At 36.5% G+C, this 21,847-nt stretch overlaps 1 protein-coding gene across 1 annotated transcript in view; it reads right to left on the bottom strand.

The window, feature by feature from the left end:
- Positions 1–5,705: 5,705 nt before the first annotated feature.
- The window catches only part of LOC136330031 (selection and upkeep of intraepithelial T-cells protein 7-like), a 92,518-nt gene continuing 76,376 nt past the window's right edge, over positions 5,706–21,847 (bottom strand). The window contains exons 7-10 of the mRNA XM_066266551.1: positions 20,843–20,953; positions 18,948–19,055; positions 8,354–8,476; positions 5,706–6,845 (exon numbers count right to left, since the gene is read on the bottom strand). Coding sequence (XP_066122648.1) covers positions 6,739–6,845; positions 8,354–8,476; positions 18,948–19,055; positions 20,843–20,953 — 449 coding nt within the window. The 3' untranslated portion in view covers positions 5,706–6,738. The remainder of the gene's footprint in view (positions 6,846–8,353; positions 8,477–18,947; positions 19,056–20,842; positions 20,954–21,847) is intronic.

The following is a 21,847-nucleotide window of genomic DNA, read 5'->3' as shown; positions in this document are numbered from 1 at the left end:
TTTTTTTTTTTTTTTTTTTTATTTTTCTGAAGCTTGAAACAGGGAGAGACAGTCAGACAGACTCCCGCATGCGCCCAACTGGGATCCACCCGGCACACCCACCAGGGGCGACGCTCTGCCCACCAGGGGGCGATGCTCTGCCACTCCGAGGCGTCGCTCTGCTGCGACCAGAGCCACTCTAGCGCCTGGGGCAGAGGCCAAGGAGCCATCCCCAGCGCCCGGGCCATCTTTGCTCCAATGGAGCCTTGGCTGCGGGACGGGAAGAGAGAGACAGAGAGGAAGGAGGTGGGGGGTGGAGAAGCAAATGGGCGCTTCTCCTATGTGCCCTGGCCGGGAAACGAACCCCGGTCCCCCGCGCCAGGCCGACGCTCTACTGCTGAGCCAACCGGCCAGAGCCTTATATTCTTTCAAAATTTACTAGTTCTTTGTCAAGCTTTGTCTGATAGGTTGTTCAATTTATCAACTGATTTTATATTTAATTTTTGTGACTATTTTTATTTTTCTAAATACTCTATTTGGTCCTTTTCCTTTCCTTATCCCTTTCTCAAAGAATCTCTATTATTATTTTAAACATATACAAAATAGAAATATTAGTATGATTTATGGGCCCATCACCAGTTTTAATATATTGTAAATCAACTTTTTGACAGTTTGTTTTAAGGTATACAATTATCCAATTCACATTCATTCCAAACTATTTAGAAGCAATTCCTGATCATGATAGCATTTCAATAATAAATATTTCAGTACATACATAATACCTCTTTAAAATGAATTTTCTCTAACATAGTTACAGTAATATTATTACACCTAAAAATTAAAAATCCATTAGTATCATCAGAGATAGAATTAGTACTCATATTTCTAATTATATAAAAACATCAAAATTTCATTCACATTAATTAATTAATTTATTTATTCATTTATTCATTCATTCAATGACAAACCCAGAAACATAAACACCCAGCTAAAAGATGGCCAAACTCCTGGTCCACTGGTAAGCTAATAAATACTTATTATTTCTTTCTGCCTTCTTTTTAAAATCACTTGTATAGTTTTAATAGACACTGGCTACCATCTCATATTAATATTGGTTGGTTTTTGTTTTTTTTTTTTGCAACCATCCTTTCAATCTCTTTCCCCTGTGGCAACCATCCACTTGTACTCTGTGTCTATCTGTCTATTTCTCTCTTGTTTTGTTTATTTATTTGTTCTGTCTTTTTAGATTGTACATATAAGTGAACTCTTATGGTAATTGAATTTCAATGTCTGAAACATCATAATACTCTTTAGTTCCTTCTATGTTGTTGTAAATAGAAAGATTTCATTTTTTATTGCTGAATAATATTCTATTGTGTGTGTGTATGTGTGTGTGTGTGTGTGTGTGTGTGTATCACAGGTTCTTTATCCATTCATCCATCAATGGACACTTAGGTTGCTTTCATTCTTGGTTATTGTAAAAAATGTTGCATTGAACATAGGGATGCATATACCTTTTTTAAATTTTTTTTATTTTATTTAGAAAATTAACTTTAACATGGTCACATTGATCAATAAAAGTACATAGGCCTCAGGTAAACATTTCTATAGCATTTGAACTATGGATTATGTTATATTCCCATCACCCAAAGTCAAATCATTATCCTTCACCTTGTATTTGTTCCTATTTACACCCTCTCCCCTACCCCCACTCATCTCCCCCTTCCCCACAAATCCCTCCCCCTGGTAACCACTTCACTTTTATCTATGTCCATGAGTCTCAGTTTTATATACCCTATGTGTGAATTTATACAGTTCTTAGCTTTTTCTGATTTACTTATTTTATTCAGTATAATGTTCTCAAGATCCATTCACGTTGTCTTTAATGTCACTATGTCATCATTTCTTATGGCTGAGTAGTATTCCATTATATATATATAACATTATATATATATAATATATATATAACATCTGCTTTATCCAATTCTCTATCAAGGGACACTTTGGTTGTTTCCATGTCTTGGCCACTGTGAATAACGCTGTGATGAACATGGGGGTGCATGTATCTTTATGTACCAGTGTTTTTGAGTTTGGCAGGTAGATACCCAGTAAAGAGATTGCTGGGTCATATAGTAATTATATTCTTAATTTTTTGAGGAACCACCATACCTTCTTCCATAATGGTTGTACTAACTTGCATTCCTATCAGCAGTGAATGAAGGTTCCTTTTCCTCCGCAGCCTCTCCAACACTTGTTATTACCTGTCTTGTTGATAATAGCTAATCTAACAGGTGTGAGGTAGTATCTCATTGTAGTTTTGATTTGCATTTCTCGAATAGCTAGTGAAGATGAGCATCTTTTCGTATATCTGTTGGCCATTTGTATGTCCTCTTGGGAGAAGTGTCTCTTCAGGTCCTCTCCCCATTTTTTAATTGGATTATTTGCTTGTTTACTGCTGAACTTTGTGAGTTCTTTATATCAGTATATATTTTGGATATTAACCCCTTATCAGAGTTGTTGTTGGCGAATATCATCTCCCATTTACTTGGCTTATTTGTTTTGATGTCAGTTTCTTTCACTGTGCAGAGATTTTTAGTTTTTGATAGTCTCATTTATTTATTTTTGCCTTGACTTCCCTTGCTTTTGGAGTCAAATTCATAAATTGTTCTCTGGCCAAAGTCCATGAGCTTAGTACCTATGTTTTCTTCTATGTAATTTATTGTTTGGATCTTATATTTAGGTCTTTGGTCCATTTTGAATTAATTTTTGTGCAGAGGAACAAGGTGTAGTCAAATTTCATTCTTTTACAAGTGGCTTTCCAATTTTTCCAGCACCATTTATTGAAGAGGCTTTCTTTTCTTCATTATCTGTTTTTGGCTACTTTATTAAAGATGATTTATCCACATATATGTGGTTTTATTTCTGGGCTATCAATTCTGTTCCATTGGTCTGTATGTCTGTTTTTCTGCCAAACCCATGCTATTTTGATTATCATGACCTTGTAGTATAATTTGAAGTCAGGTAGTGTGATACCTCTGGCTTCATTCTTTTTCCTCATGATTACTTTGGTTATGCAGGATTTTTTATGGTTCTATACAAACTTAGTAAATTTTTGTTCTATTTATTTCTTTAAAAAATTATATTGGACCTGACCAGGTAGTGGCACAGTGGATAGAACATTGAACGGGGACTCAGAAGACCCAGGTTCAAAACCCCAAGGTACAGGCTCACCAGTTTGAGTGCAGGGTCACTGGCTTGAGCATGGAATTATAGACATGACCCCATGGTCACTGGCTTGAGCCCAAAGGTCACTGGCTTGAAGCCCAAGGTTTCTGGCTTGAGCAAGGGGTCACTCGCTCTGCTGTAGCACTCCAGGGAAGGCACATATGAGAAAGTAATCAGTGAACAATTAAGGAGCAGCAACAAAGAATTGATGCTTCTCATCTCTCTCCCTTCCTGTCTGTCTGTCCCTACCTGTCCCTCTCTCTGTCTCTGTCTCTGTCACACACAAAAAAAATGACATTGGGATTTTGATGGGGTTACATTAAATTTGTATATTGTTTTAGGTAATATGGTAATTTTCTGATGTTTCATCAGCACATAGGGAAGCAGTGGACTTTTGTATATTGATTTTGTACCCTGAAACATAACTTTCATACCAAAACCTAGCAAGGACAACACACACACACACACAAAAGTACAGATCTGCATCTCTAATGAATGAAGATGCAAATATCCTAAACAAAATACTAGCAAATTGAGTACAACACATTAAAAAAAAATACATCATGCGCAGGTTGGATACATTCCAGGGGCACAAGGATGGTTCAACATACAGAAATCGATCAACATAATACACCACATCAAAAAAACAAAGAACAAAAATCATATGACCCTTTCAATAGATGCAGAAAAGGCATTCAATAAGATACATCATCCCTTTATATTTAAAACACTCAATAAAATTGGAATAGAAGAAAAGTGCCTCAACATAATAAAGGTTATATATGACCAACCATCAGCTAATATCATACTAAATGGTGAAAAATGAAGGCTTTTCCTCTAAAATCAGGAATGAGGCAAAGCTGTCCACTCTCCACTCTCATTCAACATAGTTCTGGAAGTTTGTGCTAGAGCAATTAGGCAAGACATATATCTTTTTTGAATGTGTTTTTTGTTTTGTTTTTAAATAAATACCCAAAAGTGGTATTGCTGGGTTATATGGCAGTTCTATTTTTAAGTTTTGGGGGTTTTTTTTGTATTTTTCTGAAGCTGGAAACGGGGAGAGACAGTCAGACAGACTTCCGCATGCGCCCGACCGGGATCCACCCGGCACGCCCACCAGGGGCGATGCTCTGCCTACCAGGGGGCGATGCTCTGCCCCTCCGGGGGGGGGGGGGCCTCGCTCTGCTGCGACCAGAGCCACTCCAGCGCCTGGGGCAGAGGCCAAGGAGCCATCCCCAGCGCCCGGGCCATCTTTGCTCCAATGGAGCCTTGGCTGCGGGAGGGGAAGAGACAGACAGAGAGGAAGGAGAGGGGGGTGGAGAAGCAAATGGGCACTTCTTCTATGTGCCCTGGCCAGAAATTGAACCCTGGTCCCCCGCATGCCAGGCCGACGCTCTACCGCTGAGCCAATCGGCCAGGGCTATTTTTAGGTTTTTGAGGAATCTTTATACTGTTTTACATTGTGAATATACCAATTTACAATCCCACCAACAGTGTTTGAGAGTTTCCTTTCCTCTACATTCTTACTAGCACTGCTACTTGTTGATTTTTTATAATAGCCATTCTGACAAGTGTGAGGTGATATATTATTGTGGTTTTGATTTGCATTTCCCTGATGATTAGTGGTATTGAGAATCTTTTCATATGTCTGTTGGCCATCCATATGTCCTCTTTGGAGCAATGTCTATTCATGTCCTTTGCCCACTTTTAAGTATTTGTGTTTGTGTGTCTGTGTCAGTGTGTGCACGTTAAGCTGTATGAGTTCCTTATATATTAATGTGTTACAGGATACAATATTTGAGAATATCTTCTCCTGTTCAGTAGGTTGTTTTACTTTTCACTTTGTTGATGCTTTTCTTTGTGATGCAAAAGCATTTTAGTTTGATGTAGTTTTATTTGTTAATTTTTCCTTTTGTTGTCTGAGCCTGAGGAGACATATGCAAAAAGATATTGCTAAGATCCATGTCAAAGAGTTTACTGCACATATTTTCCTCTAGGAGTTCTATGGTCTTACATATATTATATAGAAATCAGCTGAATATTTATACACAAATAATGAATGATCAGAAGGAGAAATTAAGAAAACAATTTCATTTACAATTGCATCTAAAAACATAAAACACCTAGTAATAAATTTAACCAAAGAGGTGAAAGACCTGTATTCTGAACACTGTAACACATTGAAGAAGGTGCAAATAAATAAGAGAACATACCATGCCAATCAATTTGAAAGATTAACATTTTTGAAATGTCCTTACTATTTAAATCAACATACAGATTTAATGCAGTCTCTATTAAAATATGAATGTCATTCTACTGAGGACTAGAGCAACTAATCCTAAAACTTATATGAAGTCACAAAACACTAAATAGCCAAAAATCTCTTTAGAAATAAACAAAAGGAACAGCATCATGCTCCTAGATTTTAAAATATACTACAAACCCACAATAACCAAAAGACCAAAAGTATATGGTACTGACATAAAAACAGAGAGACATATTAGTGAAACAGAATGGAAAGCCCTGAATTAAATATTCGTGTATATAATCAATTAACTTACAACAAAGTATGCAAAAATATACAATGGGGTAAAAACATTCTCTTCAATAATGGTGTTAGGAAAACTAGACATATACATGCAAAAAAATGAAATGGCACATTCTTATACCATATACAAAAATAAATTCAAAATAAAAACTTAAATATAATATATATTAACATATTATTATATTAAGAATGCTGAATTTTGTCAAATGCTTTTTCTGCAACTATTGAGATGATCATACGATTTTTGTTTTTATTTTGTTGATGTGATATATCACAGTGATTGATTTATGGATCTTTTAAAGCATCCTTGCATTCCTAGGTTATATCTCACTGGGTCATGGTGTATAATCCTTTTACTGTATTGCTGAATCCAGATTGTTAATTGCTGAATCCATTTTGTTGAGAATTTCTGCATCTATGTTCATCAAGGGTATTGGACTTTAAGTTCTGTTTTTGTAACATCTTTAAGTGATTTTGATATCAAGGTAATACTGGTAGCTCTGTAGAATGAGTTTGGAAGCCTTCTCTCCTTTTCATTTTTTTGGACTAGATTAGAAAGAAAGCTGTCTAGTCTTGGACATTTGGTGGGAATATTTTGATCCCTGCTTCAATTTAATTGCTAGATATCAGTCTGTTTCAATTTTCTATTTTTTCTAGTTTATTATTGTAAGGTTGTGTGCATCCAGAAATTTATCCTTCTCTTCTAAGTTGTCCACTTGGTGGCACATAATTGTTCATTATATCTTTAATGATTCTTCATTTTTCCATGGTGTTGGTTGTTCTTTTTCATCTTTAATATTTGATTTTATTTATTTGGCCTTTAATTTTTGATGAGTTTGGCTAAAGTTTTGTCATTTTTGTTTAATAGTGTATTGGTTTAAATAGACATCCAAATATATGTACAAGTTTAATTGGTTGATATGCCTTTTACTTACCAAATTACAGAGCTAATATTTCATTTCTCTCATTTTATTTTCTTATAACACTTATTGAAGAACTTGGGTCATTTCTTGTGCCATGTTTTCCATGTCTACATTTCTCTGATTGCATCTCTGCCAATTTTCTCCATATGTTATTCTTTTCCATATATATCCTACAGATTAAAGGTTAAAATAGAGCTTAATCAGACTCAAGATTTTTCTTTTTTTGCCATGAACATGTCATAAATATTTTGTTATTACTTCCAGAATAAACTCTGGTTGTCTCACTTTCTGCGATATTAGCAGCTATTAGTGTTCAGTGATGAGGTTATTAATAAATTATTAGCTTTATTTAAATAAGCATTATATTGATAACTATTAAAACACTATGTATGTATGTATTTATTTTTTAATTTTTTATCTTAATTTTTTATTTATTAATTGATTTTTAGAAAGAGGAAGGAAGAGAGAGGAAAAGAACATCAATTTATAAAAAAACAAAAACATCAATTTATTTTTTCACTTATTTATGCATTCATTTGTTGATTCTTCTATGTGCCCTGATTATGGATCAAACTTGCAACCTAGGTACTAGTACTAGGTATACTGGGACAACATTCTAACTAAGCTGTGGGCAAGGGTTATATTTATTTTATATTAATATTTCATTGATTACATTGTTTTATTTATTTCTTATATATTAGTTATTCATCTTTTTTAATACATTCTCATTTCCATTTGATATATTTTCTTAAGTAATTTTCATATAGTGTATGGTAATGGTGAACTTCTTTAAGTCCCTGACTATTTTTTTCTCTTACTTATGTGAAATCATTTTGAATAGGTAAAATCGTGGGCTAAAAACACACCCATTAGAATTCCCATACATATTGTTCTTGTTTTCTTAACATCTAGTGATATACATAAGATGCTCACTGTGTATTTAATACTATATTAAGAAAAGTGTATCAAGAAATTAATGAGAAGTACTCATGACTTTGTGAATTTAAATTCATTTATAAGAAGTTTTTAGGGGGAAATTATATATCTTAGGACTTGTTTGCTTCATTCATATTAAAATTTGGCCAAAAAAGTAAAAAAGAATATTTAGCTTACTACTTATTACTTGGTATTCCTGGTTGAAAAAAGTGAAAAAATGTAAAATTCACTCAAGGAGGCAGGGTGAACAGAGTTTATGATATCAAAGTCAAATCAAGTCTTCATAATTTCCAGTGAATAGAATAACAAAGAGCTGGCTAAGTCAATCTATGTGGACAACATGAGCTTGGAAAGACCTGCACTGTACTCTTTTTGGATTCTAGAGATATTGATGTCAACATAAAAATTAACCTACATGTTGCAGGAGTACAGTGATAAATCTGAGAAGCACAGCTATGATTTTGTGTGCTATTAGCTGAAGGACAGAGCAGAAGAAGTCTGCAGGTCAGAGCAGAAGTCGAGTCACATTTTCATCACACACTTGCAAGGCTACGATTTAACCTTGGTATATTGATGTATAACATAACAAAACATAGTTTGGGACTTAATTGGTTTTCTCTCTGAAAAGAGGATGAATCTTAGTCTATTAACCAGGCAGAAAGTGGGATTTTACAGGTAATGGAATATAAATATGTGCTGTAAACATGATAGATTAGAGTCATGACTAACCATTTTCACTTACCTCTTACTGTCCAGTACAAAACCAAAATAAATAGACTGTAAAATGTCATCAGAATAATTGCCATCATTGCAATATCGAATATCCAGTCATTGTATAAGGAAAACAAAGGATCTGAAACAGAGACTGAGAAAGGTGTAAAAATTAGAAAACTGGTTGAACTGTGAACTAGTGGGGAGAGACAGTTCAGGAGCCAACATTTAATATAACTTTACTTGTAATAATTTATTCTTTAGGAGTTATTGTTTTACTACTTAAAATGGACTAATTCAATTAACCCTCATAGCAACTATAAAGAATAAATCTTTTAATAGTCTTTTATTATTATCTTATTATTAATGTTTTTATTTCTTTTTTTAGCGAGAGAGAGGGACAGATAGGAATAGACAGATAGGAAGGTAGAGAGATGAGAAGCATCAATTCTCCACTGAGGTATCTTAGTTGTCCATTGGTTGCTTTTTCATATGTACCTAGACTAGGGGCTTCCAGCCAAACCAGTGACCCCTTGCTCAAGCCAGCAACCTTGGGCTCCAGCCAGTGACCATGGGGTCATGTCTACGACCCCACGCTCAAGCCGGCAACTCCACGCTCAAACTGATGAGCCCGCGCTTAAGCCAGGCAACCTCAGGGATTCAAACCTGGGTCCTCTGCATCCCAGTCCAATGCTGTATCCACTGCATACTGCCTGGTCAGGCAGTAATTTTTAAAATAAATACCCAGAAGTTGACCTAGATAATGTGTTAGGTATATATTTAACTTTATAGAAAACTTCTAAAGTGTCTGTATCATTTTGTACATCATCAGCAATGGGTTAAGAAAACATTTATTCCTCATGCTTTTCAATATTTGGCTCCATTAGTCTCTCCAATTTTAGCTTAAAGTTTGTTGGTATCTCACCTTGGTTTTAATTTGATTTTTCTAAGCATTTCACATAAACGGAATCATATAATTTGCCTGATCAAGCAATGGCACAGTGGATAGAGCATTTGACTGGAATGCAGAGGACCCAGGTTCGAATCCCCAAGGTCACCTGCTTGAGTACGGGCTCACCAGCTTGAGTGTGGGATTGAGCACATGACTCCATGGTCACTGGCTTGAGCCCAAAGGTCACTGGCTTGAAGCCTAAGGTTTCTGGCTTAGGCCCAAGGTCTCTGACTTGAGCAAGGGGGTCACTCGGTCTGCTGTAGTCCCCCAGTCAAGGCACATATGAGAAAGCAATCAATGAACAACTAAGGTGCCTCAATGAATTGATGCTTCTCATCTCTCCCCCTTCTTGCCTGTCTGTCCCTAACTGTCCCTTTCTGTCTGTCTCTTTGCCTTGCCCTTGTTGCACAAAAAAGGGAAAAAATTACTCCCCTTAGCTATGTGGTCATTAAACATGAAAAACTCTTTGTAATCAGAAGTAATTTTTATTGCCTCAAACAGCTCTTGCAATGGCTGAGTTGGCCTGTATCCTGGTCTCTTGGCTTTTCATATTTGTTCTTAAAGAACCTTCAGGAGTAAGAACTGAGACTCAGTTGAAATTAAGACATCCAAGGGAAAGTTGACTTGTAGTTAATGTTTTTCCTCCACACTTTATTCGTGTGTTTGATTTGTTTACACACACATTAATTTTCCTCTAGTGCTGAAAAATATGGTCTTTTTGTCCACTGGTTTGATAAGTTTGAAGGCAGGGTTTTAAATTTTCAGTGGAAATAGTTGGAAAAGAAAAAGGCCTATGTATGTTGCCGTTTAAGGCCTATTGAGCAGAGGATGGAAACTGAGGGAACAGAGAGAGCCCTGCTGGTGATCACCTTAATTCTCTAAAATGCTTCTTTGTGGTTTGAAAGCAATGCCTCAAGTAAAGCTTTTTCTTTTTATGCCTTGTTTGATAGTAGTAATCCTGTACATATATTTCCTTAGAATCCTCTAAATAATTAAGAATTGTCAAGTGTCAAAATCATATTTTTAATATTATATTTATCTATCAACTTTACCTCTAAGAAATAGCTGCTTTTCAAAGAGAATAAATCTAAGGAAGAATTTCAATGTTTCATAAGCCTTTTGAAATTGCATACAGGGGGATGACATCACAGTGATGGCACGGTAGGAAGCGATACCGAAAATCTCCCCATAAACTCAACAAGTTCTTCAACCAGAAACAGAAAAACCTATCCTTGGAGTCTTCAGATGCTTCACAACACACCCAAAGGTAGGATCGAGCGAAAGATTGGCTAAATATATGGTCAAACTCTGGGGGAAATAAGGAGTAAGAAATTCTCCGCCTTCCTCTCTAATCCAAACAGGATGGCTTTCACTGAGAACTGAGAATATAGAAACTAAGGCGGGCATAGGGAGTGAATAGTTCTAGGCTGCGGTACAAACAGCCAAACCAGGCTGTGGCACGGAGATCCAAGCCGTGGAAAAACCTGGGCAATTCAAGCTAACACGCGCGCACCAAACCCAGACAAAGAAAGACAAGTGGGGCAGCCATTTTCCGCATCTCCTGGTTGGCATGGTTAGTGGGCAAGAGATTCCTATGAACACTTCAGGGGTGGGCGCCGCCCATGCTAACCCACAGAGAAGCAAAGTCAGAGGCCTCTGTGTGGGCAAAAAGCAGCATCTCCTAGGAGCCCCAGCGCCCTGAGGGGACCGGGCACAGGGAGGGAGCTGGAGCCAACTCCAACGGCGGAACTTTTCTGTGTGGGAGGAGGGCTTTCGTGGAGCAAGAGGCGTCCCGCCTGAGCCTCATAATCTAGTCAGTGCGCACGCACGCAGAGTGGGCAGGAGATTCCTCCAAACTCCTCAGGGGTGGGCACCTGTGTTTTCGCTCAGAGGAGCAGAGTCAGAGGCCTGTGAGCGGGCCAGGAGTGGAAGCCCCAGCACCCTGGGAAAGCCACACGGGGACAGAGCGAAAGCCAATTCCAACCCAGTAACTTTTCCGTGTGGGCAGAGGGCTTTCTCGGAGTGAGAGGCGTCCCGCCTGAGCCTCATAATCTGGTCAATGCACACGCAGGAAGAGTGGAATCCTCCGAACTCCTCAGAGGTGGGCGCCCATGTTTTTCCCACAGAGAAGCAGGTCTGTGAGCGGGCCAGGAGCGGAATCTCAGGCAGCCCTAGCCCCTTGGGAAAGCCGCAAGAGGATAGAGCGAAAGCCAATTCCAAAGCTCGATCTTTTCCGTGTGGGTAGGGATTTCACTCGAAGTGTGACCTGTCTGGTCTGACATCCTGGTGGGTGCGCACGGAGAGTAGGCTAGAGATTCCTCCGAACACCTCAGGAGTGGGCACTCGAGTTATCCCACAGAGGGGCAGAGCCAGAGGTCTTTGAGTGAGAGGAAGCCACGCCTGATTATGCTGGCAGGTCTGACTGACTGAGCCTTACTCAGAGCCCTGTGCTGAGTGGGAATAGAGTGGGGAGTTGCCAGCTCTTTGAGACTCTTACTATCCAGGCAGAGGTAGCAGCAACCCCATAGCTGGATTATCAGGCTTCTAATTGTGGAAGGAAAGACTAGGAGAGAGGCTCCAGGAACACTCTCACAGTGAGAGATCCTCTCACTGTTGGAGCCTATAAACACTAATGAACCTCGACTGCCAACGAGACTGAAGCCCAATACATGACATTGCCATAGAGAATTATCAACTGCAAACCTCTTCCAGAGTGTGCCACAGGGGCAGAGCCCGGGGTACAAAGTCACCGACCAGAAAGACAGAAAAGAAAAAGCAAGACGACAACCTCTCAAAATCAAGAATAATCTGCAGATTTTATAACCTATCCTATTTTATTATATTTGTTCGTCTGTGTCTCTTTTCTTCATTCTTGATTTTTTTTTCTACTCCAATTTGGTCATTTAATTCTCTCTCAGTCTTACTCTCGCCTCTCTACTAACTACACTACCCATAAGTGTTACATCTCTCATTATCTTTTCTTTCCTCCTCCTTTCTCTCTTTGAGGGTTGCAATCCAAAACCCCTAACTCTCTCTTTCTCTCTCCTCCTTTTTCTTTTTTCTTCTTTAAGTGGTTCCATCTTTTCTCTCTCTCTCTCTCTCTTTTCTCCCTCTATATTAGTCTCTTCCTCTCTCCTTTACGTCTTCTCTCATTCAAACTTCAATAACGAACAAATTATCTTATCTGGGACTCAAACTTAAGTTTGTGGCATTTTGGAGGGTTTTTACTTCACCTTTTTAACACATTAGCAGTGCTCCCATCCCTGGCTCTCCATTTTATCTAGTTCTTGTTCCACTAAATACAATAGTAATTTTTTAATTTTCCACCCCTTTTTCCTGTTTCCCTCTTATTCCTCTCATCATAACTCTGAGTCAGCCAACACCTAAAAGCAAAACATTTTATTCTTGACCCAAATTTTTTCCTAATTTGCTTTTTGTGGGTCTATACTGCTCCCCTCTTTTTTATATATAAATATTTTTTTCTTTTATTTTTTTTCTTTTTTTTCTTTTTCCTTTACCCCTATATTACTTCTCCCCAATTCAGGCCCTCCACTACAGGTATTGTTTGTTCTATTTAGTACAATGTAATTCACAGTTCATCACAAGATTTTCTCAAAAAAGAGGGGAGAGGAGAGGAGAGGAAAAAAGGAGGGGAAGGAATTATTCCCTTTTTTTCCTCAAATTTTTCTTATTTTATTTTTCTTTATTAATGATTAATTTTTTAAAAAAACGCGCAATTTTTTATTTTTATTTTTATTTTTTTATCCTTTTATTCCTTATAAAATCTCATTAATACTATCAAGAAAACCACCCTCAGATGCCATTAAAGAAGAGAAAATCGAATATCATGGATACAAAAGATAGAGAGGTAACACAGAGAGATGAGGAAAAATCTAGGGAGAAAAAATTTAAGATATTGGAAACCTTGGAGTTAAACGACAGAGAATTTAAAATAGAAATTCTAAAAATACTCAGAGATATACAAGAAAACACAGAAAGGCAATTTAGGGAGCTCAGAAAACAACTCGATGAACACAAAGAGTATATCTCCAAGGAAATTGAAACTATAAAAACAAATCAAACAGAGATGAAAAACTCAATTCATGAGCTGAAAAATGAGGTAACAAGCTTAGCTAATAGAACAGGCCAGATAGAAGAGAGGATCAGCGAAATAGAAGACAAGCAACTTGAGGCTCAACAAAGAGAAGAAGAAAGAGATTCAAAAATTTTAAAAAAATGAAATAGCCCTACAGGAATTATCTGACTCCATCAAAAAGAATAACATAAGAATAATAGGTATATCAGAGGGAGAAGAGAGAGAAAATGGAATGGAGAACATACTCAAACAAATAATAGATGAGAACTTCCCAAGCCTCTGGAAAGAACTAAAACCTCAAATTCTAGAAGCAAACAGAACTCCAAGTTTTCTTAACCCCAACAAACCTACTTCAAGGCACATCATAATAAAATTGGCACAAACCAACTGCAAAGAAAAAATTCTCAAGGCAGCCAGGGAAAAGAAGAATACAACATATAAAGGAAGGCCCATTAGATTATCATCAGATTTCTCAACAGAAACTCTACAAGCTAGAAGAGAGTGAAGCCCAATATTTAAAGTCTTGAAAGAGAGGAACTTTCAGCCACGAATACTATACCCATCAAAGCTAACCTTTAAATATGAAGGAGAAATAAAAACATTCACAGATACAGAAAAGATGAGAGAATTTATCACCAGAAAACCCCCACTCCAGGAAATACTAAAGGGGGTTCTCCAATCAGATACAAAGAATAAAAAACAACAACAACAAAGCCACAAGTAAAAGCTCCAAGAAGAACATAACAAGACCAACTTTAAACTGTGACAACAATAAGAAAGGGGGGGAGAGGATGTAGATTAACAGTAGCAAAGGGCGATGGAGGGCAAAAGTACTCACAAAATAGTGCACTACAATGAACAGGGTAGGAACCCTTTTCATTACTTAATGGTAACCACCATTGAAAAAACCACCACAGAAGCACATGATTTAAAAAAGATAGCAACAGAGGAAAGATGTATGGAACACAACCAAATAAAAACAAAAGATAGAAAAACGAAAGAGAATAATCAAACAAGGCACAAAACTAACAGAAAGCAATCTATAAAATGGCAATGAGGAACTCACAAGTGTCAATAATTACACTAAATGTAAACGGATTAAACTCACCAATAAAAAGGCACAGAGTAGCCGAATGGATCAAAAAAGAAAATCCAACTGTATGCTGCCTACAAGAAACTCATCTAAGTAACAAGGATAAAAACAAATTCAAAGTGAAAGGCTGGAAAACAATACTCCAAGCAAATAACATCCAAAAAAAAGCAGGTGTAGCAATACTCATATCGGATAATGCTGACTACAAGACAGGAAAAGTACTCAGAGACAAAAATGGCCATTTCATAATGGCTAAGGAGACACTGAATCAAGAAGACATAACAATTCTTAATATATATGCACCAAACCAAGGAGCACCAAAATATATAAGACAGCTACTTATTGACCTTAAAACAAAAACTGACAAAAATACAATCATACTTGGAGACCTCAATACACCGCTGACGGCTCTAGATCGGTCATCCAAACAGAAAATCAACAAAGACATAGTGGCCTTAAACAAAACACTAGAGCACCTGGATATGATAGACATCTACAGGACATTTCATCCCAAAGTGACTGAGTATACATTTTTCTCCAGTGTACATGGATCATTCTCAAGAATTGACCATATGCTGGGCCACAAAAACAACATCAGCAAATTCAGAAAAATTGAAGTTGTACCAAGCATATTTTCTGATCATAAAGCCTTGAAACTAGAATTCAACAGCAAAAAAGAGGGAAAAAATCCCACAAAAATGTGGAAACTAAACAACATACTTTTAAAGAATGAATGGGTCAAAGAAGAAATAAGTGCAGAGCTCAAAAGATATATACAGACAAATGAAAATGATAATACGACATATCAGAATCTATGGGATGCAGCAAAAGCAGTGAAAAGAGGGAAGTTCATATCACTTCAGGCATATATGAACAAACAAGAGAGAGCCCAAGTGAACCACTTCACTTCACACCTTAAGGAACTAGAAAATGAAGAACAAAGACAACCCAAAACCAGGCGAAGAAAGGAGATAATAAAAATCAGAGCAGAAATAAATGAAATAGAGAACAGAAAAACTATAGAAAAAATTAATAGAACAAGGAGCTGGTTCTTTGAAAAAATCAACAAAATTGACAAACCCTTGGCAAGACTTACCAAGGAAAAAAGAGAAAGAACTCATATAAACAAAATCCAAAATGAAAGAGGAGAAATCACTACGGACATCGTAGATATACAAAGAATTATTGTAGAATACTATGAAAAACTTTATGCCACTAAATTCAACAACCTAGAAGAAATGGATAAATTCCTAGAACAATACAACCTTCCTAGACTGAGTCAAGAAGAAGCAGAAAGCCTAAACAGATCTATTAGTAGAGAAGAAATAGAAAAAACCATTAAAAACCTCCCCAAAAATAAAAGTCCAGGCCCAGACGGCTATACCAGCGAATTTTATCAAACCTTCAAAGAAGACTTGGTTCCTATTCTACTCAAAGTCTTCCAAAAAATTGAAGAAGAAGCAATACTTCCAAACACATTTTATGAGGCCAACATAACCCTCATACCAAAACCAGGCAAGGATGGCACAAAAAAAGAAAACTACAGACCAATATCTCTAATGAATACAGATGCTAAAATACTAAACAAAATACTAGCAAATCGAATACAACAACATATTAAAAAAATAATACATCATGATCAAGTGGGATTCATCCCAGAATCTCAAGGATGGTTCAACATACGTAAAACGGTTAACGTAATACACCATATCAACAAAACAAAGAACAAGAACCACATGATATTATCAATAGATGCAGAAAAGGCTTTTGATAAAATACAACACAATTTTATGTTTAAGACTCTCAACAAAATGGGTATAGAAGGAAAATATCTCAACATGATAAAGGCCATATATGATAAACCATCAGCTAACATCATACTAAATGGCACAAAACTGAAGGCTTTCCCCCTTAAATCAGGAACAAGACAGGGTTGTCCACTCTCTCCACTCTTATTTAATGTGGTACTAGAGGTTCTTTCCACAGCAATCAGACAAGACAAAGAAATAAAAGGCATCCATATCGGAAAAGAAGAAGTAAAGGTATCACTTTTGCAGATGATATGATCCTATACATCGAAAACCCCAAAGAATCCACAAAAAGACTTCTAGAAAAAATAAGCCAATACAGTAAGGTCGCAGGATACAAAATTAACATACAGAAGTCAATAGCCTTTCTATATGCCAACAATGAAACATTTGAGAATGAACTCAAAAGAATAATCCCCTTCACGATTGCAACAACAAAAAAAAATACCTAGGAATAAACATAACAAAGAATGTAAAGGACTTATACAATGAAAACTATAAACCATTGTTAAGGGAAATCGAAAAAGACATTATGAGATGGAAGAATATACCTTGTTCTTGGTTAGGTAGAATAAATATAATCAAGATGGCCATATTACCCAAAGCTATATACAAATTTAATGCAATTCCCATCAAAATTCCAATGACATTTTTTTAAAGAAATGGAGCAAAAAATAATCAGATTTATATGGAACTATAAAAAGCCCCGAATAGCCAAAGCAATCCTAAAAAAAAAGGAATGAAGCTGGGGGCATTACAATACCTGACTTCAAACTATATTATAGGGCCACGACAATCAAAACAACATGGTATTGGCAGAAAAATAGACACTCAGACCAATGGAACAGAATAGAAAGCCCAGAAATAAAACCACATATATATAGTCAAATAATTTTTGATAAAGGGGCCAACAACACTCAATGGAGAAAAGAAAGCCTCTTCAACAAATGGTGCTGGGAAAACTGGAAAGCCACATGCAAAAGAATGAAGCTGGACTACAGTTTGTCCCCCTGTACTAAAATTAACTCAAAATGGATCAAAGATCTAAACATAAGACCTGAAACAATAAAGTACATATAAGAAGACATAGGTACTAAACTCATGGACCTGGGCTTTAAAGAGCATTTTATAAATTTGACTCCACAGGCAAGAGAAGTGAAAGCAAAAATTAATGAATGGGACTACATCAGACTAAGAAGTTTTTGTTCAGCAAGAGAAATTGATAACAAGATAAACAGACAGCCAACTAATTGGGAAATGATATTTTTAAACACCTGCTCAGATAAGGGCCTAATATCCAAAATATACAAAGAACTCATAAAACTCAACGACAAACAAACAAACAATCCAATAAAAAAATGGGAAGAGGATATGAACAGACACTTCTCCCAGGAAGAAATACAAATGGCCAACAGATATATGAAAAGATGCTCATCTTCTTTAGTTATTAGAGAAATGCAAATCAAAACTGCAATGAGATACCACCTCACACCTGTTAGACTAGCTATTATTAACAAGACAGGTAATAGCAAATGTTGGAGAGGTTGTGGAGAAAGGAACCCTCATCCACTGTTGGTGGGAATGTAAAGTAGTACAACCATTATGGAAGAAAGTATAGTGGTTCCTCAAAAAACTGAAAATAGAACTACCTTATGACCCAGCAATCCCTCTACTGGGTATATACCCCAAAAACTCAGAAACATTGACTTGTAAAGACACATGCAGCCCCATGTTCATTGCAGCATTGTTCACAGTGGCCAGGATATGGAAACAACCAAAAAGCCCATCAATAGATGACTGGATAAAGAAGATGTGGCACATATACACTATGGAATACTACTCAGCCATAAGAAATGATGACATCGGATCATTTATAGCAAAATGGTGGGATCTTGACAACATTATACAGAGTGAAATAAGTAAATCAGAAAAAACCAGGAACTGCATTTTTCCATACGTAGATGGGACATAAAAGTGAGACCAAGAGACATTGACAAGAGTGTGGTGGTTACGGGGGGAGGGGGGAGAGGGAGAGGGAAGGGGGAGGGGGAGGGGCACAAAGAGAACTAGATAGAGGGTGACAGGACAATCTGACTTTGGGTGATGGGTATGCAACATAATTGAACTTTAAGATAACCTGGACATATTATCTTTGAATATATGTATCTTGATTTACTGATGTCACCCCATTAAAAATAAATACAATAAAAAAAAATAAAAAAAAAAGAAATTGCATACAAGCTGAAGAGGTATATGTGATTATTATTTTCAGATGGAAAACATTTATGTCTGACATAGTATATTCAATATAGACTTTAAGCCCTAAATAGATAAGAGAAATTGACCTAGAGCCATGAATGTATACAATCAGTGGCCCCACTAAAGTAAATGAGCGGTTGGACTCAACTATACTTTCTGGAGCCCAAATGCTTTTTCCTCCTGTAGCAGAAGGCACTATGTCCTTAAGCGTAGTTGAGAACATAGACAGCACTTATAGGACCTTAAGTCCTTGATACCCGTAACAATCTTAGTGTTGGAATTTGGTTCTTTGAGATGTCACCCAAACCACTGATCTTTCTGGTGATGATGAAAGAGTCACACAGCTTTAAATAAACAATCCCCCCAGTAGACAGATTTCCAGGAAAAGGGAGAGGCCCCCACTACTGACCCATTTACCTCTGCTCCGGTATATCACATATATACGGAGTATTGTACCAAAGCATACACAATATAGCAATTGAGCCCAACTTTTGTTCAAACAGTGAATGAAGTCCCATTGGAACACTAGAACAGAGAGAGTTAGAATTAATAAATGAGGAATGCAGGAATCAGGGGTATCACTGACTTTAAGTACAAGTATCAGAAAAAGCATTGTCATTGACTCATGTCCACTCAACCTAGAAAAGTCTCAGGATGTGACTTTGGTTTGTGGGTGGTAGCAGATTCTATAAGATGAACTTACAGATCTATAGGGCTGAGTTTTCTTTCCTAGTTTTTACCACCTAACATAGCACAAGATTAGTCTGTCTTGGGGGGGAGGGCGTGAGGGGACTGGAAAGAGGCCATAGGCATCTTCATTAGATTTCTGGGAATTCTGATAATGTGGGACTGTGCAGATCTAGATGTGGTGATACTGAGTTGGCTGAAAGAAAAATACTATCTTGTATCCACAGATTCTGAACATACTTTTTACCTTTCAGCTTGAATCCCAAATCCCACTGTCAAGGGGCTTTATTTCTACAAGCTAAACAAAAAAGATTAAAATGTTTTCCCATATATTCCTAAAATATGTATCCATTTATTCTTTGATTTATATAACCTTCCAGAGGAAAATAACCAGAACAATCATATACTTTCTAAAGAAATTCAATTGTAGTAAAATCAAGATTTCAATTCATTAAAACATTTTCATGGGGAAGTGGGAAAATACTAATCATGTTTTAAATGGGTAGATATCATGTGTAGGTAGGTTAGATTTTCAAAATGAAGAAAATTTTGCAGGATAACTATGCAATAGGCTGACTCATGATTTACTAGCTTCCCACACCATTAAGGTGTGCAGACAGAAACCTGAAACTAAATACTGGAAGGAAGCACAATGATTAGAGCTTGAAAATTGGAGCCAAATACCAATCGTGGCTTTGTTATTTGAGAGTTATGTGAGCCATGACATCTCATCAATAAAATGGTGACTTAATAGCATTACCTTTTAGAATTAATATAGATAAATTCTGTAAAATGGTTATCACAATCCCTAGCATAAAGTAGGCACTGAATAAGTGTGGTACCAGATTTGATAGATCTGGTAGGAAAATGAGCCCAGTGGATTTATCTTTTCCTTTGACTCATCTCCATTAATTGTCTACTCAATCTCCAAATTCACATCTCCAATCTAGCAGTTTACTCAATTACATATGAGCTATTTTGCTTGGTCATATTTTGGAAAAAGAGCTGTTCTTTACAATGTCTGATGTCCTTGTACCTGATAGGCCCCTGTATAATTCAGTAATATATTTATAAAGAAAGATGATATAGTCATTTAGTTTAACCATAAACCCTGAGGGAACAGTCTGATTACAAATGACAAGCTGATTGAAAGACATTTCTTTTTCATGTTCATTTTATTCAAGTCCTTGAATGGAGGTGGTATCTTAAAAATTAATGGCAATCTGTGCAGGCAGGAAGATTTTGATAAAATTAAGTGTATCCTAGAACAAGACTCAGAATTAACTTATCACTAAATTATTTAGATTGTAGCAGAGGTTGGATCCACTTCATTGTGATTGAATAGACTCTTATCTAAAAGAAAATGCATTCCTTTGGGGGCACAGAAGTAACTGTGGGTTTGATCAGCTCAAGAGACATTTATACTGCCCTCATTGTTCTAAGGATCCTTAACTGAAAGGTATAAAGTTTAACACTTCTAAAATGGGAAACAAACCCTAAATCATTCTATGTAAGGTTTGGCATGTGTTAATTAATGTTATACAGCTTTGCTTAAGCACTGCATGAACCTAAGCATCTCATTAAGAGAGATTCCCTAAATGACTCCACCCTTATTGAAGCATTACCTTTTATTTTGGGACATTTACAGACTATGCACACACCAATGAAAATCAAAGTCATGAAGAAAGCTGAAATGATAAACATCATCCAAATGTGGACAGTCTGAAACAGGGCATCTGAAAGAAAGGGCAGAGCAATTTGAAGTTAAATAAACCCATAACATCCACCACTATTGGATTAAGAATTTAACTGCTAATAAGGAAGAGTCCCCTTCTGGTCCTGCATTTTCATTATCATTATTATTATTAATTGTTATTATATTTGTGTCAGGGCTAAAGATTAGTGAAACTGTTTTAGTTCAAGTACAGAGCCTGGAACCGAGCTTGTTTGTGGGATAGAATTTAAACTGAGGTTGTGGTGGAATGAAAGAAGTCTTCCTCTTGTCTCTTACAATAATTCTAGTACAAATGCTCCCTGATTATAAAGGAAACAATCAAGCAGAACCCTGGACACCATAACTCATGCTGGGAGTTGAGAAACTCAATGGCTGTAAGACAGCCTCCGAATTGTCTCTAAAGAGCTCGTAGTGTATAATGATAATGGAGACAAATAGACCTTTTTTTTATGGTTTGCATTTTTGAAAAAGTCTTTCTAATATAGTATTTTCCTTCAAAAGTGTTTGCTTCAGGTTCTAGTCCTTCATTAAGAAACTATCTTACATATTTGTCTTTTCATTGCATATTTGCCTATACCATATAGTTGGTACTTTTAAATATTAGCTACAACATTTTTTGGATAGCTTTTTAGGAAAAGCCAAGTTTACCAGGCAGTGTTTTTACAGATCATATATTTATGTAAAATTTTTAAACTTTTGATATTTGTGACTTACATAAAGGTGTGAGAGCTTTATTTATTACATAAAATGTAAAAAATGATGACAATATTATTCATCTAGTCCAGTGGTCAGCAAACTCATTAGTCAACAGAGCCAAATATCAACAGTACAATGATTGAAATTTCTTTTCAGAGCCAAATTTTTTGAACTTAAACTATATAGGTAGGTACATTGT

This window comes from Saccopteryx bilineata, chromosome 3 (genome assembly GCF_036850765.1).
Source record: "Saccopteryx bilineata isolate mSacBil1 chromosome 3, mSacBil1_pri_phased_curated, whole genome shotgun sequence".
NCBI lineage: Eukaryota > Metazoa > Chordata > Mammalia > Chiroptera > Emballonuridae > Saccopteryx > Saccopteryx bilineata.
The sequence above is the reverse complement of the archived record's forward strand: the minus strand, read 5'-3'. Positions and strand labels throughout refer to the sequence as shown.